This window comes from Gymnoscopelus microlampas (assembly GCF_963454915.1).
Source record: "Gymnoscopelus microlampas genome assembly, chromosome: 17".
NCBI classification, from domain to species: domain Eukaryota; kingdom Metazoa; phylum Chordata; class Actinopteri; order Myctophiformes; family Myctophidae; genus Gymnoscopelus; species Gymnoscopelus microlampas.
Window position 1 is genome coordinate 34824348 of NC_139954.1, and position 21230 is coordinate 34845577.

The following is a 21230-nucleotide window of genomic DNA, read 5'->3' on the forward strand; positions in this document are numbered from 1 at the left end:
GAACCTTTGGTTTATAAACCTCCGATTCATCTATTGAGCCACGCTGGCATAGGAGATGTAATCGGGAATGTAATAGTTAACTCACCTTTTACAATTTAGATGGAAAGTGAAAAATGCGTTTTGGGAGCTTTGAACCCAGAACCTTTGGATTATAAACCCCTGATTTATCATTTGAGCCATGCTAGCATAGAAGAAGCAATCGGGAATGTAATAGTTAACGCACCTTTCACAATTTAGATGGAAAGTGAAAAATGCTTTTTGGGAGCTTTGAACCCAGAACCTTTGGATTATAAACCCCTGATTTATCATTTGAGCCATGCTAGCATAGAAGAAGCAATCGGGAATGTAATAGTTAACGTACCTTTCACAATTTAGATGGAAAGTGAAAAATGCTCTTTGGGAGCTTTGAACCCAGAACCTTTTGATTATAAACCCTGAGCCATGCTAGCATAGAAGAAGCAATCGGGAATGTAATAGTTAACTCACCTTTCACAATTTAGATGGAAAGTGAAAAATGTTCCTTGGGAGTTTTGAACCCAGAACCTTTGGATTATCAACCCCTGATTTATCATTTGAGCCATGCTAGCATGGAAGAAGCAATCGGGAATGTAATATTTAACTCACCTTTCACAATTTAGATGGAAAGTGAAAAATGTTGCTTGGGAGTTTTGAACCCAGAATATTCAGATTATGAACCCCTGATTTATCATTTGAGCCATGGTTTGTACTCCTGACTCATGTGCCATGCTAGCATGCCACATGAGTCAACATCATATTAAGGCGTTTCAAAGCCTAAACCTTCAGCTTATGAATCCCTGGTATATCTCCTGAGCCACACTGATATGGAAGATACAACTCTATTTAATAACTATAAGATATGACAATAACGGATTTGTATTTTGATGACATTAAATATCCCTCTGTTTGCTATAAACGAAAGAGTAAATCTGGGTGCAGAGAAAAATGTTCCAACAGATCTGTTTTTTAACAATAACTGTTGTGTTTTCTTGTTGTGTTCCTTGTTTCTTAGTTATACTTGGTGTTTTACAATACAGTTGTGTTTCTTTACATATTTTAGAAATATACCTTCTTAGTTCTAGTTTAATTTACACTTGTGTACCTTTTGATTTGATGTCTGAGTGTTTCTGTTTGCTGCTACCTGTCTTGTCTCACCCTGTCATTTGCAAATGTTGTTCACCTGTGTCTTGTTTAGCCCTAGCCAATCGTGTGTTGATTGTCCATAGATAAGCACCTGTGTCTCCAATTTGTTTCTGTTTGCTCTTCACTGCCAGTCTGTTTGTTGTATATGTAGTTGTCTGCGAGTATCTTAGTGTTTGATCTAGTCTCCTCGATTCTGTGTATGTACAGTGTAGGCTTTCTTCTTGTGCTTTTACAAGTGAAACTTGCAAGTGCCCTCCTAGTCCTTCTCGTGCTCCTTGTGTTCCCTGGTTTTTGTCATAATAAAAAAAAGAAAACCCCTTGTATCTTAACTAGTCTGTCTTAGTCTTTCTGTCCTGCACTCCCTCCTGACTCGCATAGTGACAGCAGTCTTCATTAGTTTTGGAGTCTCTCATTCTCCCCTCTCACATTTTGGCTTGTTTGGCTTTTGGTTTGCATCCATCATCCAACTCCTTATTTCTAAGACATTTTAATTTCAATGACCCCCATATCTCTGAGAGTGTACAAATGGACCATTAGGGGTCCATTTGGTTCCATTTTGTACACTCTCGGGGGTTACAGAAATGTAAGAGGACATTCAGAACCCCCTCAAGAAACCATGAGGGTCCCCTGGACCCCACTTTGAAAACCACTGCTTTACACACATCCACTACAGATTCTGCAGACTAACTCACTCATAAACAATTGGTTAATTAGCCTTTGTCTTTATTTTCATAATCAATTCTGTGTTTAAGTGTATTGCTCTTATTTTGTTTGAACTCTGAGCCAGGTTCACACATTAAAACTGATAGTTTTGGTCTTCTGAAATTGATAAATGACTTTAAGATATGACAATAACGAATATGTGTTTTGATAACATTAAACATCCCTCTGTTTGCTCTCCAACCATCCGTTGCATTTTTTTTTTTTCAACAGATGGTTTTTAACAATAAACTGAAACTCAAAAAAGGTTGTGTCATAATGAACCCTGATCATCAGTGAATCTAGTAGATTCAGTCATTCTGTCAGGGGGAGAGGTGTTTGCTGTAGACTTTCAACTTTTGACCTGCCACCTCTCCCTTAAACTTCAAATATTACCTCGAGTTTCTAATTAGTGTGAAAAGCCTGGTGGCGCAAGAGTAAAGGAGAGGCCTCGCATGTGGAAGGTTGGGGGTTTGAATCTTGGTCCTGGTAAATCTCTATCTTTGCTCTTTTTAAGGCGAGGAGCGTGGAATCAGCCCGCCTCCCTCCTCACGCCCTCTTTTAGCTCCGGTAGGAGGGGGAGGAGCATGGGTAAAGCCCACCTCCAGTGGGGAGGAGCTTAATAAATATGTACATACTAAGCAAAGCCATTTTTGTTATATGTCATTGACATTATTAGTATTATAGCTGACTTATTTGTTTTTTTTTTTACCACTGTTTTATGTTTTTTTATTGAGGCACTTTGAAGTTTTGTATTGATTGTTGTTTTGGTTGTTTGAGATATTTTGTATTAGTTGTTGGAGTTGGTCTTTTGTATTAGGTGAGCTTTGAACCCTGAACCTTTGGTTTATAAACCTCCAATTCATCTATTGAGCCACGCTGGCATAGGAGATGTAATCGGGAATGTAATAGTTAACTCACCTTTTACAATTTAGATGGAAAGTGAAAAATGCTTTTTGGGAGCTTTGAACCCAGAATCTTTGGATTATAAACCCCTGATTTATCATTTGAGCCATGCTAGCATAGAAGAAGCAATCGGGAATGTAATAGTTAATGCACCTTTCACAATTTAGATGGAAAGTGAAAAAAGCTTTTTGGGAGCTTTGAACCCAGAACCTTTGAATTATAAACCCCTGATTTATCATTTGAGCCACGCTAGCATAGAAGAAGCAATCGGGAATGTAATAGTTAACGTACCTTTCACAATTTAGATGGAAAGTGAAAAATGCTCTTTGGGAGCTTTGAACCCAGAACCTTTTGATTATAAACCCCTGATTTATCATTTGAGCCATGTTAGCATAGAAGAAGCAATCGGGAATGTAATAGTTAACTCACCTTTCACAATTTAGATGGAAAGTGAAAAATGTTCCTTGGGAGTTTTGAACCCAAAACCTTTGGATTATCAACCCCTGATTTATCATTTGAGCCATGCTAGCATGGAAGAAGCAATCGGGAATGTAATACTTAACTCACCTTTCACAATTTAGATGGAAAGTGAAAAATGTTGCTTGGGAGTTTTGAACCCAGAATATTCAGATTATGAACCCCTGATTTATCATTTGAGCCATGGTTTGTACTCCTGACTCATGTGCCATGCTAGCATGCCACATGAGTCAACATCATATTAAGGCGTTTCAAAGCCTAAACCTTCAGCTTATGAATCCCTGGTATATCTCCTGAGCCACACTGATATGGAAGATACAACTCTATTTAATAACTATAAGATATGACAATAACGGATTTGTATTTTGATGACATTAAACATCCCTCTGTTTGCTATAAACGAAAGAGTAAATCTGGGTGCAGAGAAAAATGTTCCAACAGATCTGTTTTTTAACAATAACTGTTGTGTTTTCTTGTTGTGTTCCTTGTTTCTTAGTTATACTTGGTGTTTTACAATACAGTTGTGTTTCTTTACATATTTTAGAAATATACCTTCTTAGTTCTAGTTTAATTTACACTTGTGTACCTTTTGATTTGTAGTGATGTCTGAGTGTTTCTGTTTGCTGCTACCTGTCTTGTCTCACCCTGTCATTTGCAAATGTTGTTCACCTGTGTCTTGTTTAGCCCTAGCCAATCGTGTGTTGATTGTCCATACATATACACCTGTGTCTCCAATGTGTTCCTGTTTGCCCTTCACTGCCAGTCTGTTTGTTGTATGTAGTAGTCTGCGAATATCTTAGTGTTTGATCTAGTCTCCTTGATTCGGTGTATGTAGGCTATCTTCTTGTGCTTTTACAAGTGAAACTTGCAAGTGCCTTCCTAGTCCTTCTCGTGCTCCTTGTGTTCCCTGGTTTGTGTCATAATAAAAAAAAAGAAAACTCCTTGTATCTGAACCAGTCTGCCTTGGTCTTTCTGTCCTGCACTCCCTCCTGACTCGCATAGTGACAACAGTCTTCATTACTTTTGGAGTCTCTCATTCTCCCCTCGGCTTGTTTGTCTTTTGGTTTGCATCCATCATCCAACTCCTTACTTCTAAGACGTTTCAATTTCAATGACCCCCATATCTCTGAGAGTGTACAAATTAACCATTAGGGGTCCATTTGGTTCCATTTTGGACACTCTCGGGAGTTACAGAAATGTAAGAGGACATTCAGAACCCCCTCAAGAAACCATGAGGGTCCCCTGGACCCCACTTTGAAAACCACTGCTTTACACACATCCACTACAGATTCTGCAGACTAACTCACTCATAAACAATTAGTTAATTAGCCTGTGTCTTTATATTCATAATCAATTCTGTGTTTAAGTGTATTGCTCTTATTTTGTTTGAACTCTGAGCCAGGTTCACACATTAAAACTGATAGTTTTGGTCTTCTGAAATTGATAAATGACTTTAAGATATGACAATAACGAATATGTGTTTTGATAACATTAAACATCCCTCTGTTTGCTCTCCAACCATCCGTTGCATTTTTTTTTCAACAGATAGTTTTTAACAATAAACTAAAACTCAAAAAAGGTTGTGTCATAATGAACCCTGATCATCAGTGAATCTAGTAGATTCAGTCATTCTGTCAGGGGGAGAGGTGTTTGCTGTAGACTTTCAACTTTTGACCTGCCACCTCTTCCTTAAACTTCAAATATTACCTCGAGTTTCTAATTAGTGTGAAAAGCCTGGTGGCGCAAGAGTAAAGGAAAGGCCTTGCAGGTGGAAGGTTGGGGGTTTGAATCTTGGTCCTGGTAAATCTCTATCTTTGCTCTTTTTAAGGCGAGGAGCGTGGAATCAGCCCGCCTCCCTCCTCACGCCCTCTTTTAGCTCCGGTAGGAGGCGGAGGAGCATGGGTAAAGCCCACCTCCAGTGGGAGGAGCTTAATAAATATGTACATACTAAGCAAAGCCATTTTTGTTGTATGTCATTGACATTATTAGTATTATAGCTGACTTATTTGTTATTTTTTTGACCCCTGTTTTATGTTTTTTTATTGAGGCACTTTGAAGTTTTGTATTGATTGTTTTTTTGGTTGTTTGAGATATTTTGTATTAGTTGTTGGAGTTGTCTTTTGTATTAATCGAGCTTTGAACCCTGAACCTTTGGTTTATAAACCCCTGATTCATCTATTTAGCCACGCTGGCATAGAAGATGCAATTGGGAATGTAATACTTAGCTCACCTTTTACAATTTAGATGGAAAGTGAAAAATGCTCTTGCGGAGCTTTGAACCCAGAACCCTCAGATTTTAAGCCCTTGATTTATCATTTGAGCCATGCTAGCATGGAAGAAGCAATTGGGAATGTAATGTTTAACTCACCTTTCACAATTTAGATGGAAAGTGAAAAATGCTCTTTGGGAGCTTTGAACCCAGAACCTTCGGACTTTAAACCCCTGATTTATCATCTGAGCCATGCTAGCACGGAAGAATTGATCGGGAATGTAATAGTTAACTCACCTTTCACAATTTAGATGGAAAGTGAAAAATGCTCTTTGAGAGCTTTGAACCCAGAACCTTCAAATTCTAAACCCCTGATTTATCATTCGAGCCATGCTAGCATGGAAGAAGCAATCGGGAATGTAATCGTTAACTCACCTTTCACAATTTAGATGGAAAGTGAAAAATGTTCCTTGGGAGTTTTGAACCCACAATATTCCGATTATGAACCTCTGATTTATCATTTGAGCCATGGTTTGTACTCCATGACTCATGTGCCATGCTAGGTTGCAACATGCAATTGAGAATGTAATGATTAACTGAGAATGTGATACTTAACCGCTTCAGCCCTATTTAAACTTTGGCTATTTGAAAATAGCCGATCTACAAGCGCACAACGCGTCGCAATGCGATGCGTTGTGAGCTTGTAGATCTGCTATTATCAAAATATTTGAATACATTGTATACACATGATACCTTGTGAAACGGGACTTTAAGTACATTTTGATACCAATACTTTTGTACTTTTACTCAAGTAAATTTTGAATTCCAGACTTTTACTTGTAACAGTATTGTAGAGTATTTCTACATTGCAGTATTGATACTTTTACTCAAGTAAATAATTGAGTACTTTTTCCACCTCTGCAAGTCTCACACCAGCATGTATGTACAAAAAGCTGGAACAAAACTATTTCTTGTGTACTGCAAGCGGAACTTTGTTTTGACTTACTGGAATTATGAATTGACAAAGATGCCCTGCAAAACCTGCAATTATTGAAACTAAAATATGCAATTAAGATAAAAGTTTCTTGTTTTATTTCACTTTTAAGCATATTCTAAACTGTAACAATTACAAAAATCATACAGTGCAAACAGACTTGATTTCTTTTTCTGTAAAAAAAAACATTGCAGTCCACGAGACATTCATTGTTCAATGCACTGTTCTCCCTTGTCACCAACACATCCTCAGACATTTCATTTATGTCACTGCATGTTACAGTTAGTTTCAGAACATCCTGTTTGTAAAAGCTGATACATCAACGCCTCCCCGTGAAGGAAACATCAACATGTCACACTGTGCAGATCAAGGACCACCCCAGGGGTCCTTGAAGGGGTTCCAGGGGGTCCCCAGCAACATTAGTTAATATAGCCTCAAAATCAGTTTAACCACTTTAACCCTATTTATACATTGGCCGTTTGAAAAAAAGCCAATCTACAAGCTCAAAACGCGTCACATCGCGAAGCATTGTGAGCTTATACAGTAGATCTGCCATTTTCAAAAAATCTTGAACCAATTTGAAAAAAGTTGAATATTGTTGAAACATTTTTACAACACAAAACCTTGTATGGGGATCTCTGGCACAAAATGTTTTCAGATGCGGGTCCGCGGCCAAATACGTATTAAGTTGGGGGTCCTTGACATGAACAAGTTTGAGAACCATTGTACTGTGTTGTCTGCGATAGTGCTACTAACATCAAAATACAACCAACCAAGGTGATGCACATCATATACCTGAATCTCGGAAAAAGATACTATGAAACACTAATTTCAATATACAATGATTTCAATTATGATGATCAAAGTCAGTCACAATAAATTTTCACTTTTCATCTTATGGTTTGAATCAGAAATGTATCAAAATATCATTTAGCTTACCTTGCTGTGGAGCAGGCTCACCACCGGTTAACTGCTTCAAACTGATTTATACTTCATTATACTACATAACGTGTCACACGCGACACGTTATGAGCTTGCAGATCTGCTCTTTTGGACATTCTGGGAAATTTTCACCGATAATGACATCCCCAAAATAGGGACGTCAGGCTGAAAGTGGTTAAATGTAAAGCATACATTTCAAATGAATGAACAGTACAGTGCAGGCTAGTGAGGTTGTGTTCAAGTTCTCTCTTCCGCTCTCACACAGTTTCTCCTTCGTCAGCAGTCTCAGTCCAGCGTATGCACGTGCACAGACGTCATATTATGTCTCCAGTAGAAAACAACGATAACTTTCTTTTAAAAAAAGATACCTGAATACTTAGATATACAATGACAATAAAAAAAGCAAAGATAGCTTAGTTTTACCCAGAGGATAAAAGTACAGAGGTGTACCAAGTTTCGCAGCATGACATGGCTTTAAAAAAAAGACAATGGCGCCCTTGTCCAGAAACGGAAAATATCAGGTTTGATGGCTAAAAACACAGCCAACATCCACAGCTATACTGCTCTTACCATAGTGGACATCCTACTGAAATGCCAAGAATGAAAAACAAACAGAAAACATCGCTCATTCAATCATGCACACTGTGTAAAATCCTGTGATCATTTAACAAAAACAAAAACGTGTAACTCTGAAAGTGTACAAAAGGAACCAAATGGACCCGTAACCAAATTGACCCTTTTGGTTCCATTTCTAAACGTTCAGAGTTAAAGCAACACAGGATTTTACTGTGTAGAGAGCCTGTAACGATCAAGTGAGCTGTTGACAAAAAGAGTATTCAGCTCTACATATATACAGTACAGTCGGGTTTGGACTTTGCACCACGCGCGTCTGAGGACTTGTGTTCTGTCGCCACATCTGGGCCCGTCAACAACTGGGCCCATCAACAACATCTGGGCCCACCAACAGGGCCAATCATACAAGTCTACAATGTACATGTTTTTGTTCAGCACAAACCCTGGCAGTATTAAACTGCTATTTCACACAATATATCAATTTCACCTTTTGTTAAAAAAAAGAAGAAAATACAAGACTAGTCACCACAGCATGGAAATGGACACTAGTGGGTGATACCAGTGGTTTGAGTTAGCATCATGGCTGTTGTGTTTTGTGTGTCCTTTTTTTCTCTACAAGGCACGTGAAAAACTGGGAGTGTTTCTCCACAGAGGCCCTGCTGTGTGTGTGTTCTAAGGTGCATGTGAGCCCCAGGGCCACTTGAGGGCTCTCGTTCATAGAGTGACCCGGGCACAGTGGTGTTTGAGCTTGCAGGGCAGCACCCCCCGGTTGAGCTGGTAAAACTCCACCAGCTGGATCAGGTCAGTGAAGCGTGTGTGGCCATCATCCAGGCTGTAGAACAACTCCCCTTCATCATCCACCTACAGTGCACACAGACAAATACAAAGGTGCCAACAATTGTTCAGCGAATGTTTGCCTATAAACAAAGACCTACCCAGAAAAGGTACGCTGGGATTTAAGTGGCTAAAGGTGCCCCAAAGAACCATCCAAAATGGTTATTAGAGGAACCATTTATACTTTGATTAAAAAGAAAAGAAAAAGGGTTCTCTAGAACCATATGAGGACCATGAAGAACCATTCACTAAATGAAATGGTTAGTTAGTATGTGATAGTTCTTTGTGGAACCATATAGACTAAAGAACCATAATGTTTCTGTCTGTGTGATATGCAGAATGCACGCACGCACGCACACGCACGCACACAAAAATGAGTCACATACAAGCTCTAACAAGCAAAATGACTGACTGAAGACAATTGAACATTTTTATGGCAGTTTCCATGACATGGATATTTTACATGAATCACTGTCTGGGTAACCAGCCCATGGCCATGGTAAATCAAAACAGTGTGGCTTGTACTTACAGGTAGGATCTGAAAGTGTTTGACTTTCTGCGTGTGGCACAGTGACAGCACAAATGTCTTAGGGTTACTCTGGCTGTCCCTCAGTAGAAATACTCTGGAAAAAAAGCAAGTTATAGACATCCTGAGGTGTACCAATGACATTCCCATTTACGTTAAAACAGTTTCAGTTTAGTTTTTACACAGACAAACATTCCATATATCATCCTTTGATCACATCAGAGATTATAATCTTGGTTCCCTTGCTTTTTGTCTTTAGTTGACTTGTTGATATGCACAGATGTACGGCACAGATTGTAGGAAAAACATGAATTCTGTTCTGGTGCATATTTTCCCTTGAGGACATCTTATCTTATCTCAAAAGAAAAGTGTTAAGATATCCCTTTGCAGTGATAATCGCTGGGTGATATGTCAATAAAATTGTGAGACATCATTATTCTGCATGTGTAAAGAAAAACTATGAGGGCATCTGTGCAGTTCTTTTTCTGTCTTTAGAAAGTTATTCTGATCCTCATAATATATTAAAAGAAAAGAACAAAACAAAAAAACAAAGATAGCTGCTCACCCATCAATAAGGCCCTGTTGAGTGATTAGACGCATAGATTCATCTCGTGATAGTTTGCTGTGAAACCAGGGCTGGGCCAAATGGAGAGCTGAAACAGACAGAGAGACAAAATAAGTCACCAATTTACCATGTTTTGGGGGGAGGAAATCTTTCTCATGTACTGGCAGCAAATCATAATAATAATAATAAGGATGTTACAAACCTATGTTTGACATTGAGCTCTGTGATGTGGAGGGGCTCCCATGGGAGCTCAAACGATGGCAGCTTTTCCTCTATAATAGAAACATGAGTTACGGTCACAATCGTTGTCGAAGTGATAAACGCAATGCAGTGACAACCCTCCCAATCAGCTGCAAACTGGATTCTTAAAGGTAGGGTAAGTGATATTTTTTGGTTAAAACAAAAAGTATTTTGTTAAAAGGTTACAATATTATATTCTGATAGTAATCATTGCTATAGAGTGTTTTTTCAGTAACAGATGTCTCCCTGTCTCTCCTGCTCTTTAATAAACAGAAAATACATTTTTCGGTAGGTGTCAAAATCTCAGCCAATCAGGAGAAAGTACCCATTTTTAAGCTTAATTTGTATAGTGTTCCATTTCCAATTGTGTCTGCTCATTTCTTAGTGTCATCACTTCCAATTTCACTTGTTTAATCTGTATCCTGATTGAGTTCTCTGTCCTGGTTGGATACAATTGGAAATGAAACTGAAACTGAAACGAAAATGCATTTTCTGTTTAATAAAGAGGTGGAGAGACAAGGAGACTCCTAATACTGAAAAAACACTCTATAGCAATACTATACTAGTACTATCAGAATATAGAGCTATTTAACACTTATTTTAACCAAAGCAAATCACTTACCCTACCTTTAAGAGTTTAGAGATGGCTCTTTAGGTATTAGTTACTCTGCTGTTTAAATCTAAAGAAGGGCATGTACTTCTATACTTGTCATTTATTCACTGTTGTACAGCACAGGAAATACTTTCTAAGTCTTTCAACCAAAGAAACAAAAAATCTGTTATTTTCGTCAGTCTACACAGTCGTACGAATAAACATTACTCTTTTCAGTGCGGAAAGAGATGTAATAATATTGACCTCTGACCTACCCTCCATGACAGGCCTTCTTCCACTGCCACAGACAAGGCCTCAGATGGGTTCTCAATCACTCTGGTCTTCTGGCCAGAAAAATCCATGGCCACCAGTGAGTTCTCTGAGATGCTTCTCTGGAAGGACACAAATCATCATCGTGTATGAATAGTTCTATGCACATTTAATGTATTTGCCCATCACCCATAATTGTATGCATTTCTAAAGCCTCTTTTTGATCTGTATGTATCCAAGAGCCACAGGTGTGACTTGTAATTTCTTCAGTATACTGTGTATAAGGGATGCATGCTGACTCTTGATGTTGGGTGGTATTGTATTGCCACCTAGTGTCTGAGTAATGTGACTCCACATCACTTCTAGATGATTCCAGGCAGAATGTGTTCCATTGAAAAGGGATTAGAGGAGGTTTTCAAAAGAATGACACACGGGTACATAGCTCTGATTGTAGTCGTTTAAGCTGTCATAGCGAGTGGCTCTAAATAATTGCACATACTCAAGAAAAATGCTTCTGACCGGGATTACCAGGAAGCCTTTAAATTGCCACATTCGTCCCTCTACCACCTCCTAAGCTCAGTATCCATACAAGTGGTTATAACAAAGTCACCAGTGTTTACTTTGAGGATAGAGACATTCCAATCCGCCTTATCCTCTGTATTCCAGTGTGGATGATGTAAAGATACCTATGGACTATTACTGTAGGTATCATTGTTCACAAAGAGGTATGACCTCACAACGCAGTTCAATTTCCTTTTCTTTTCTTTTTTGAGGTATTTTTTTGTGTAATTTTATAATGTGGACACCTGTAGCATGTAAAACAAAATCATACAAGGTCATACACAGTGTATACCGTGCACACGCACACCGGTGTTGCCAGATTCTGTGAGAGAAACAAGCAACCGGGTCTAGGAAAACAAGCCCAAAAGAACTTTAAACATATGCATCAGCTATTTGAAAATAGCCGATCTACAAGCTCACCACGCGTCGCATCTATTTTCAAAGAAAGTCTTGGGGGGGGAAATTATAATAAGCAGATCTGGCAACACTGGTCAGGACACGAGGAAGCTGGGGGTAAATACAGAGAGCGCCAGACATGTGTGGCACCCCCCCTATGTGCAGAAGTGAAAGGAATTTTGGATGTGAGCTCTATAGAGGCCCCTCAACATGCGTTTCCAATTTGGGAAATGATTTGGAAGTTGCGTCCATAATTTTATGAATCTAATTACAGGCAAACGATATGGAGTATGAAAACCCTGGTCGACGGTCGTTGACACATGACGCACAACGAGACGATTTGTGGGGAGTTGCGCCGTGAGCCAAGGAGTCCAGGGAAGAAATAAATCGACTATACGACATGTCATTCAAGAGATATCGGCCAAAATGTGAAGCGGCTTTTATAGGGCCACCATGTGGCCGGTTTGAACAATTTTTTGGGGACGGAGGTTCTTCCTTGGCCTACTGGGAGTGTGCGTGCAAAGTTTCATAGTTATCGGCCCATCGGTGGCTGAGATTAGCAGACAGACTAACAGGGGTGAAAACAAAATCTTCGGCCTGGCAGAGATCATTTGTAATATACGAGTGTGTGTGTGTGTGTGTGTGTGTGTGTGTGTGTGTGTGTGTGTGTGTGTGTGTGTGTGTGTGTGTGTATATGTATATGTATATATATATATATATATATATATATATATATATATATATATATATATATATATATATCCACTGGCACAGACAGTAAATGCTAAGTTATGTGCTTAAGGTATGTCTAACAACACAGTCTGACCCTTCACTCCATCCTCCTTGTCCTTAGCTGTCTCTTTAAGCCCCAGCCTGCCCCCACAGATCAGGGTGTTGGCAGGGCTGCTTTTTTTGCATTTGCTCCCCTGACAGTAGAGTGGAGGTGATGACTTGTTAAGTCTGAGAGCAGCTGATCAGTGTCTATTTTTAGAAAGCAGAGGTTCCACGGACATGTCCAAAAGCCCTTAAAATAGACCGTGGTCACCCCTGCCGAATACTCTCATTTGAGAGAGTGGGACTATTCTAGGACACGAGTCCAGACTCAATACAAACACACACTGCCCTCATTTGTCACGCTACCGTTACACTATTATAATACAACGGCAATTGTGTTTCAGCATCTGCAGTGGCTCCAAAACATTGTCAAATGACTGCAGCCTTTATTTTTTGAGTGAGCCGATGCAACGGCTTAGTATTACAATTGTGTTATAAGACGGAGAACGAACAAAGGCCTTTAGCCTACCATTGGTGAAGCTTTCTGTTTCTGATGCGGTTGAATGAAGTTTTGGTAGAGCTGCATCCCATACTGAAGAGTAAAACACAAGAGGATTAAAAAAACCTGGTAACATTCATATGGTTGCCTGACGGTGTATATATAGTATACTGTACTAATCTGAATTGTTTATATCACAGCTCAGAACATAATATTTGTACACTTTCTAGCAAGTGAACACATGATATGGAGATGATCAAACTGATCCAGAGTGATTGACTATTCCCCCCTTGACCACCTTATTGTTCATAATCTCTCAAAGTTAAAACTGATACTTTAACTGACTCAGCATTCCTGCATTAAGTCTCGTGGTAAACATAAGGCTGTGAGTGAGTCAGCGACGGTGCGAGTATAGTGTGGCCTGACCTTAAACAGCCGCATGGCAGTGACCCAACATGTCCTGGTCTGCTCATCGTCCGCACAGAGCAGCTTAAGGTCCCGCGCTGCGCCACACTTAGTTGACTGGATGAGAAGAGACACAAAAATACGTTTGGGTTACATCAAACATTACAGTATCGCACACGCATTGTACTTCGTCTCTCCCCTTACAGGCCTCCCAGTACCCAAGTTATAGATAACTGTCAGTAAATACAGATTTGAAAAGGACAAGAGGTCTGTGTTACTGCAAAACACGTACCTTGACGCAGAAACCGTACTCTGTAGGCGCTCCGTGAGTTTTCTTTGCTGACAGCAAGGTGTAGACGTCACTGTCGCTGAATTCAGCGATAAACTGAAGATGCCTTGGTTCCTGTAAAACAAAGATGTGGGTCTTCATAAAACACAGACAACTCTCTCTTTACGTACGGTATGATGTTACCGGTCATTCCAATGCAATTCCCCCGCCTCCCCAACACTCAGTGCTTAGTTAGTCACCTTCAGTATTGGGGGGGGGTTGGGTCCCGGGTTGCCAGATCTGCTCGCTATAATTTCCCCGCAAGATTTTATTTGAAAATAGCCGATCTACAAGCTCGTAGATCGGCTATTTTCAAATAGCTGATTTATATGTTAAAGTGCTCGTGTGGCCCATAGTTGCTTCTTTTGGGCTGGTTTTCCTAGACCTGTTTACTTGTTTCTCTCACAGAATCTGGCAACACTGGTTGGGTCCCCAACACTGCTCCATTTGGAGCAGATGGGAGCGCCTGTACAAATCCAGCTATGCGAGGAATTGAAACAAGTGTGTGTGTGTGTGTGTGTGTGTGTGTGTGTGTGTGTGTGTGTGTGTGTGTGTGTGTGTGTGTGTGTGTGTGTGTGTGTGTGTGTGCGTGCGTGCGTGCGTGCGTGCGTGCGTGCGTGCGTGCGTGCGTGCGTGCGTGCGTGCGTGCGTGCGTGCGTGCGTGCGTGCGTGCGTGCGTGCGTGCGTGCGTGCGTGTTGGGTGAGGAGGTGAGAAATGGACTGTGTAAGGACAGATGCTGAGTAAATACCAATTCAACATAAATATTGTGTGGCGGCTGTGCTCCAGTAGCACCAGGAGTCAGACTGTCTGGGAGTAAAGGTATGTGAATGGTATTTTACAGTCTAGTCACAGTGGCCACAAATAGACCACACCACGTTTTTAATAGTACAAAGATGCAGGTTGGAGAAATCATTTTCGAGTTCGGAATTATTCAAATATCTACAAAAAAACAAACAGGAAAAGCGACTGAAAAATCCCCACCCCCATTGAAATCAAACCAAGCCTTCAATCTAATCTTCTGTGTTCACAGAACAAAATGGCTTAATTCATCCACGATAAAGAGGTAGAGGTTGGCACACTTAAATTCGAACAAAGAACATTTATTTATACAAAACTCCCTTATCAGTTACGTTGCAGGTGTGGTTAGTATGTAAATGCACTGAAAGACGATAGCCGTAAAATTATATGACACATTGACAGGAACTTTATTGAGACATCATGAACACTGTCACCGAGCCAAGGAGATATTTCCTAAGCGGGGCAGCACAAAGGCTGCCATTGTTAAGCCTTTATGTGACACAGTGTTCCTGCTTCCTTATTTAAAAACTTTAACCCTGTCATCCCTATTTTGGACATGTCATTATAAGCAAACATGTAAAAAAAAAGTCCATCTCTCCTTTCTTTCTTTCTTTTCTTTCATAAAAAATAATATATTAGAATATTCTAATATTCAACAATTTGTTTTTTAAAACCACATATGATTTTTTTTCAAAATGTTTAAAAAATGTTTCAAAATTTTCAATTTATTTCTGTCGAGTGTAAAATAGGGCTTAAGTCGTTCAAGTTAAAGGCATTGTAGGGAGTTCAGACATAATCAAAGAAAAAAACTGTTGTCAAACACCGCCCCTCCAGCAGTTCTTTTCCCCGACCACCAGGGGGTGACGCAGGGGGGACTTTTTAAATGAGTCATGCCCAAAATAGGTTGCCTTATGCGGATACAATTCGCGGAAATGCCCGACCCTACGGTTCTCTGAATTTATATTTTTAAATAGGCTCTTTCATGATAAATTGACCACATATATGAAGCTAAACAACTAAATTCTATCCAAACGATTTTTTAAAAGTAAATTATGTGCCTCAAAAAAGAAGTTTGAGAGCATTTTAAAACCGAAAGTAAAAAGTTGATACGGGCACGGACGCGCACGGACACGCACATGCGTGCGTTAATTTACGACCCGGACATAAACAACATGAACATAAACAGAAGGGAAAATACGGATTTCAGACAGAGGACTGTGTTTCAATGAAGGAAAACACCCCAGCATCATTATATAGTGGCTGATAGAGGGGAGAAAATGCAAAAAATATATATATACATATTTTTTAAATTTAGGCTTAATGTTCCCTACAATGCCTTTAAAGGACGACGTCACCCATTTTCAACCTATGTTCATATAATTAGTTCTCACCAGGCCCCCAGAACTACGGTAGAACAGTGAAGCGGCCAAGCCTGGTGGTCAAATCTGAGAATGCACTTAAATGCTACTGCGCGTGCGTCTCCCGTTTTGTGCGCATGCTCACGGCGCGTCACAACCCATGGATCCATTCCATTGGTTCATATTGGTTCCATATCCATATTGGTTCCTATTCTTACTTCCGGGTGCTTCAAAACGCCACTGAGCACTTTAATAGAAATGAATAGCTGGGGGCGGGGCGATCCGCCCTCTAGATATATTATAACTCTATGGTTCTCACTAATGTTAATGATAAAATGTGTTTTTTTAATCTACTCGGCCTGTGTCTCATTGGAGGTCTGTGGACACTTCCGAAACCCGCCTACCAGTGACATCATCGTTAGGCAGATTCTTTTTTTCAAACAAGATTTCAATATATAATTTGTATTGTGTTAACGTGAGAGCAACGGCTTCCATTATAGCATGCTAACTTTCCAGGAATAGAAAGCCTGACGTTTTCTATTAGCTTGGATTCCCCATCGATGATGTCACTAAAGTGTCTAAACTATCCACAGCCCTGCTCTGAGACACGGTGAAGACTACATTTTGCCATATTATACTGTGCATTAGTGAGGACCAATTATAAAAAGATAGGTTGAAAATTGGTGAAGTCGTCCTTTAACATTCAGTAGTTAGTCTCTGTGCTGACTGACTGACTGGAAAAAGTACTCAAATGTTTTACTTAAGTAAAAGTACCAATACTGCAATATAGAAATACTCTGTTACAAGTAAAAGTCCAGAATTCAAAATTGACTTGAGTAGAAGTACAGAAGTATTGGTTTGAAAATGTACTTAAAGTACCAAAAGTAAAAGTACTGAAATGTTTGAAAATAGCAGACCTACAAGCTCACAACGCGTTGCGATGCACTGCGCTATGAGCTTGTAGATCGGCTATTTTCAAATAGCCTAGTAACTAGTAACTCAAGTTTTCAAATAATTGTAGTATAGTAAAAGTACAATATTTGCCTCTGAGATGTAGTGGAGTAGAAGTAAAAGTATTGACAATTGGAAATACTCCAGTAAAGTAAAAAATGTTCTTATCCTAAGCACAGTACTTGAGTACATGTCCTTAGTTACTTTACACCACTGCTGACTAGCAACAGGTCGGACCAACACAGATGGATGGTAAACCCGACGAGAGGAAAAAGGTATAGACTCCACACCAAAGCCTTCCCTGTGCTTCAGGGAACAAAAGCTCCTCTGTTGTATGAGGGATGAAAGCAGTTTGAGAAGTGGTTGGCTTGGCACAGCCAATGCCTGGGTATAAGCTTCACCTGTCAGCATAGCCCGGAGAGAGGACCGTTTCTGCCTGGCTGCCATGCCAGCTGAGCAGACCTAAAGGAAAATCCAACCCAACCAGTTCCTCCTCCACGGTCCACTCCCCTCTCATAAACCTTTACATGTACAGTGTAGGATGAACTGATGACCCCGCTGACAGTATACTGCACTTAACAGGTCCATTTTTTTTACAGTCTCAGACATAAATTAAACACTTTAAGACCCGGAACATATGTGTCATTTTCAGATTTCTTTGGCTATTCAAAAATAGCAGATCTACAAGCTCGTAGCGGGGCACTGAGTGCCGCGCTACGAGCTTGTAGATCTGCAATTTTTTTTGAAAATATTTTTTAACTCAAATCTTTGCTTCTGGGGATTCTACAAATGTCTAACAAAAATCCTAATAAAAAACTTATGCTGCTATAATATCAGTGTTTTTCAAACTTTTTCATGTCAAGGACCCCAAAATTATATATTTGGACCCCCATCTCAAAATATGTTGTTCCAGGGACCCCCCAGAAGCAAAGATTTGAGTAAAAAAAAAATCGCTTTAAAAAATAATAATATTTATATTCAAAGATTTGCACAAATTTCCACGATTTTTCAAAAATAGCAGATCTACAAGCTCGTAGTGCGGCACTCTGTGCCGCGCTATGAGCTTGTAGATCTGCTATTTTTGAAAAGCCAGAGAAATCTAAAAATGACACAGATGCGTTCCAGGTCTCAATGGGTTAACACTTTGGACACTTTACTGTTTATCGAACCCAGAACCCAGCTGTGAGGTACGTTAGGTCACTGTCTTTAGAAAGCCCAATAAAACATAGCCAGCATGCTTTTTGTAGTACGGTTTTGAGCTATTTCATTCCTAAACGTATCATGTAATTGTTGTATTACACGATACAGGTTGGTGACTGCATGTTTCAGCAAGCTTAATTCATTAAGTCATTTTAACACTGGTTAGAGTGAAATAAGACTAATTGGATAGGTGAAATAAGCAAACAGTACATGCAAAATTTGAGAGAATACACATCAGATTCAGTGCATCTTGAAAAGACATTTTAAGACCTGTGAGACTGAACTCAAGACTTAAACAGAATATCTAACTGTACTAACATTTTAACATTTTCTGGACTGGAAATGTCAAAACACAACTTCAGTTTGAGGACCAGCATGTTACATGAGGCTTACTGAACACCACCACAAGGGGTGTGTGTGTATGAGTCCAAACATTAATATGGTACGATAAAGATAAAAGCCCAAAATGAAAGATGTATGAAAATGATGTCCATGTTGTCTACTACTACTGACCTTGGATGTTCCCTTGTTGGAGAAATAGAGTCCTGACCTCCTCAAGACAAAGAAGAACTTCTTCCAGGCCTTCCTGCCTTGCTCTTTGGCGTGGAGATGTCCATGGATTTCTGGACATGCACTGCAGTTCAGGAAGGTCTGCGTTGTTGCACAGAGGAAGAACTGTTAACATAATTATGTAATGCATGAACCACGGCAGCTCATTCTGGAGCAAAAAAAAACAAACAACAAAACACAACTGCTTTTTTTTTTAACTTAGATTTTCTTACTTATTTTACTGTACATGGATACATTTGGATATAGGTGGCGTTGCTACTAGACATCTTTGACCTCTCTTTGTTTCTTGAGCTTATCTCCAGAAATGCCCCCAACCCCAAATATATTTTTTATATATGATGTTATAATGTTTTTGCATATTTTGTATATTATTGTTTGTCTTTAAATGTTTCGATGAATTGAATACACAGAACCCCTACGGAAACGAGCCATAGTGCTTTCTTGGGTTTATCCTTTTAACATCCTTTTGTATAAAACTGTACCAGCTTTTTTTTGCAAACTACTAGACAATGTATGTGCAAACATAAATAATACTTTAACACACACACACACACACACACACACACACACACACACACACACACACACACACACACACACACACACACACACACACACACTCACCATCTCGACTCATCTCCTAAGGACACAGTAAAATGCACTGCGAATAGAAACTGATATACCTGTATAAGCTCAGAATGATTCATCATCCCATTGGCTTCACTGGATATGGATACCATGTGATCTGGGAAGAAGTCCTACCAGTATGACAGAAAGACCAGTTTAACACCACCAAAGCATTAAGACAGCAACACCACTTATAACACCACCCAAGCAACAGTACACTGGCAACAGAACTATGACAGTAGTTACGGTATGTTCTCAACCTTTTTAATTTCAAGGACCCACAGTTTCATGTGCATTTATTTGGCCACAGACACCAAGATTATTATTTTTTTACTTATAGAGCTACAGCTACAAACGTCAGATGTATCTTTGTATCTTCATGTTGCTGGTTTCCATTGAAAATGAATGGTAGCGTGTATTTTTTAATCTCCCCGTGGTCCTAAAAAGACACCTTGTGGTTCCCCAACACGTTGAGAACCACCGCTTTAACCCATTAAGACCGGGAACGCACCTGTTATTTTAAGATTTCTTTGGGCTATTAAAAAATAGCAGATATACAAGCTCATAGCACGGCACCGAGTGCCGCGCTATGAGCTTGTAGATCTGCTATTTTCAAAAAATCTTGAAAATTTCAAATCTTTGCTTCTGGGGAGTCTACAAATGTCTTCTAAATCCTAACAGTTTTTTGAAATCTCAAAATATTTTGTTCCAGGGACCCCTCAGAAGCAAAGATTTGAGTTAAAAATGTTCGCTTTAGAAAATACATATATATTCAAAGATTTGCACAAATCTTCACGATAAAAAAATAAATATAAAAATAGCAGATATACAAGCTCATAGCGTGGCACCGAGTGCCGCACTATGAGCTTGTATATCTGCTATTTTTGAATCGCCCAAAGAAATCTAAAATGATACAAACCAGGTGAGTTGCATGCAGCACGTGTAACACTGCAAAAAAATCTCTCAATGGTCTCAACAGTTAATTCAACACTCTGGATTTTAGCCATATTTTAGAAGACACAAAAAAACTCACCAGGGGCTTCTTGAAGAATTCGTATTTAGCATAGTTCTTCCTGAAATACAGCCGACTGTTTGTGTCCATGCCCCAGCTGGAGAGCACCTCCATAACGGACTCATGGTCTTCAATGGTTCTCTCTGGTGACGGCAGGAGGAGGAGGGGAGAAAATCAATGAGTGGATAACCTTTACCTTTCACTGCAGGGTGTGTGTGAGGTAGAAGTAGGTGGTGGGAAAAAGTACTAAAATGTTTTACTTGAGTAAAAGTATCAACACTGCAATCAATGTAGAAATACTCTGTTACAGGTAAAAGTCTGGAATTCAACATTTTACTTGAGTAAAATTACAAAAGTATTGGTATCAAAATGTACTTAAAGTACACAAAAGTAGGAAGTGCTCATTAGGCTGAATGTCCCATTTCACAAGTTTTCAAATCTTTTGAAAATAGCCGATCTACAAGCTCACAATGCGTCGCGATGCGACGCATTGTGAGCTTGTAGATCGGCTATTTTCAAATGGACGAAATGTAATGTAGGGTTGAAGTGGTTAATGTATGTTTTGTAATGATAATCAAAATCTACAAAGTGACTGGTAGCTAAAGCTTTCAAATAATTGTAGTGGAGTAAAAGTACAATATTTGCATCTGAGATGTAGTGGAGTAGAAGAAAAATCACTGGAAATTGGAACTACTCCATTAAAGTAAAAAAAATACATCAAAATTGTACTTAAGTACAGTACTTGAGTAAATGTACTTAGTT

The 21230-nt window shown here is 39.4% G+C and overlaps 1 protein-coding gene across 1 annotated transcript in view; it reads right to left on the reverse strand.

The window, feature by feature from the left end:
- Positions 1 to 6535: 6535 nt before the first annotated feature.
- Positions 6536 to 21230, reverse strand: part of grb14 (growth factor receptor-bound protein 14) — a 43492-nt gene continuing 28797 nt past the window's right edge. Inside the window, exons 5-15 of the mRNA XM_084085489.1 lie at positions 20490 to 20611; positions 19513 to 19587; positions 18773 to 18910; positions 13916 to 14026; positions 13645 to 13740; positions 13249 to 13311; positions 10994 to 11110; positions 10089 to 10158; positions 9887 to 9974; positions 9325 to 9418; positions 6536 to 8822 (exon numbers count right to left, since the gene is read on the reverse strand). Of these exons, the coding sequence (XP_083941615.1) occupies positions 8676 to 8822; positions 9325 to 9418; positions 9887 to 9974; positions 10089 to 10158; positions 10994 to 11110; positions 13249 to 13311; positions 13645 to 13740; positions 13916 to 14026; positions 18773 to 18910; positions 19513 to 19587; positions 20490 to 20611 (1121 nt within the window). The 3' untranslated portion in view covers positions 6536 to 8675. The remainder of the gene's footprint in view (positions 8823 to 9324; positions 9419 to 9886; positions 9975 to 10088; positions 10159 to 10993; positions 11111 to 13248; positions 13312 to 13644; positions 13741 to 13915; positions 14027 to 18772; positions 18911 to 19512; positions 19588 to 20489; positions 20612 to 21230) is intronic.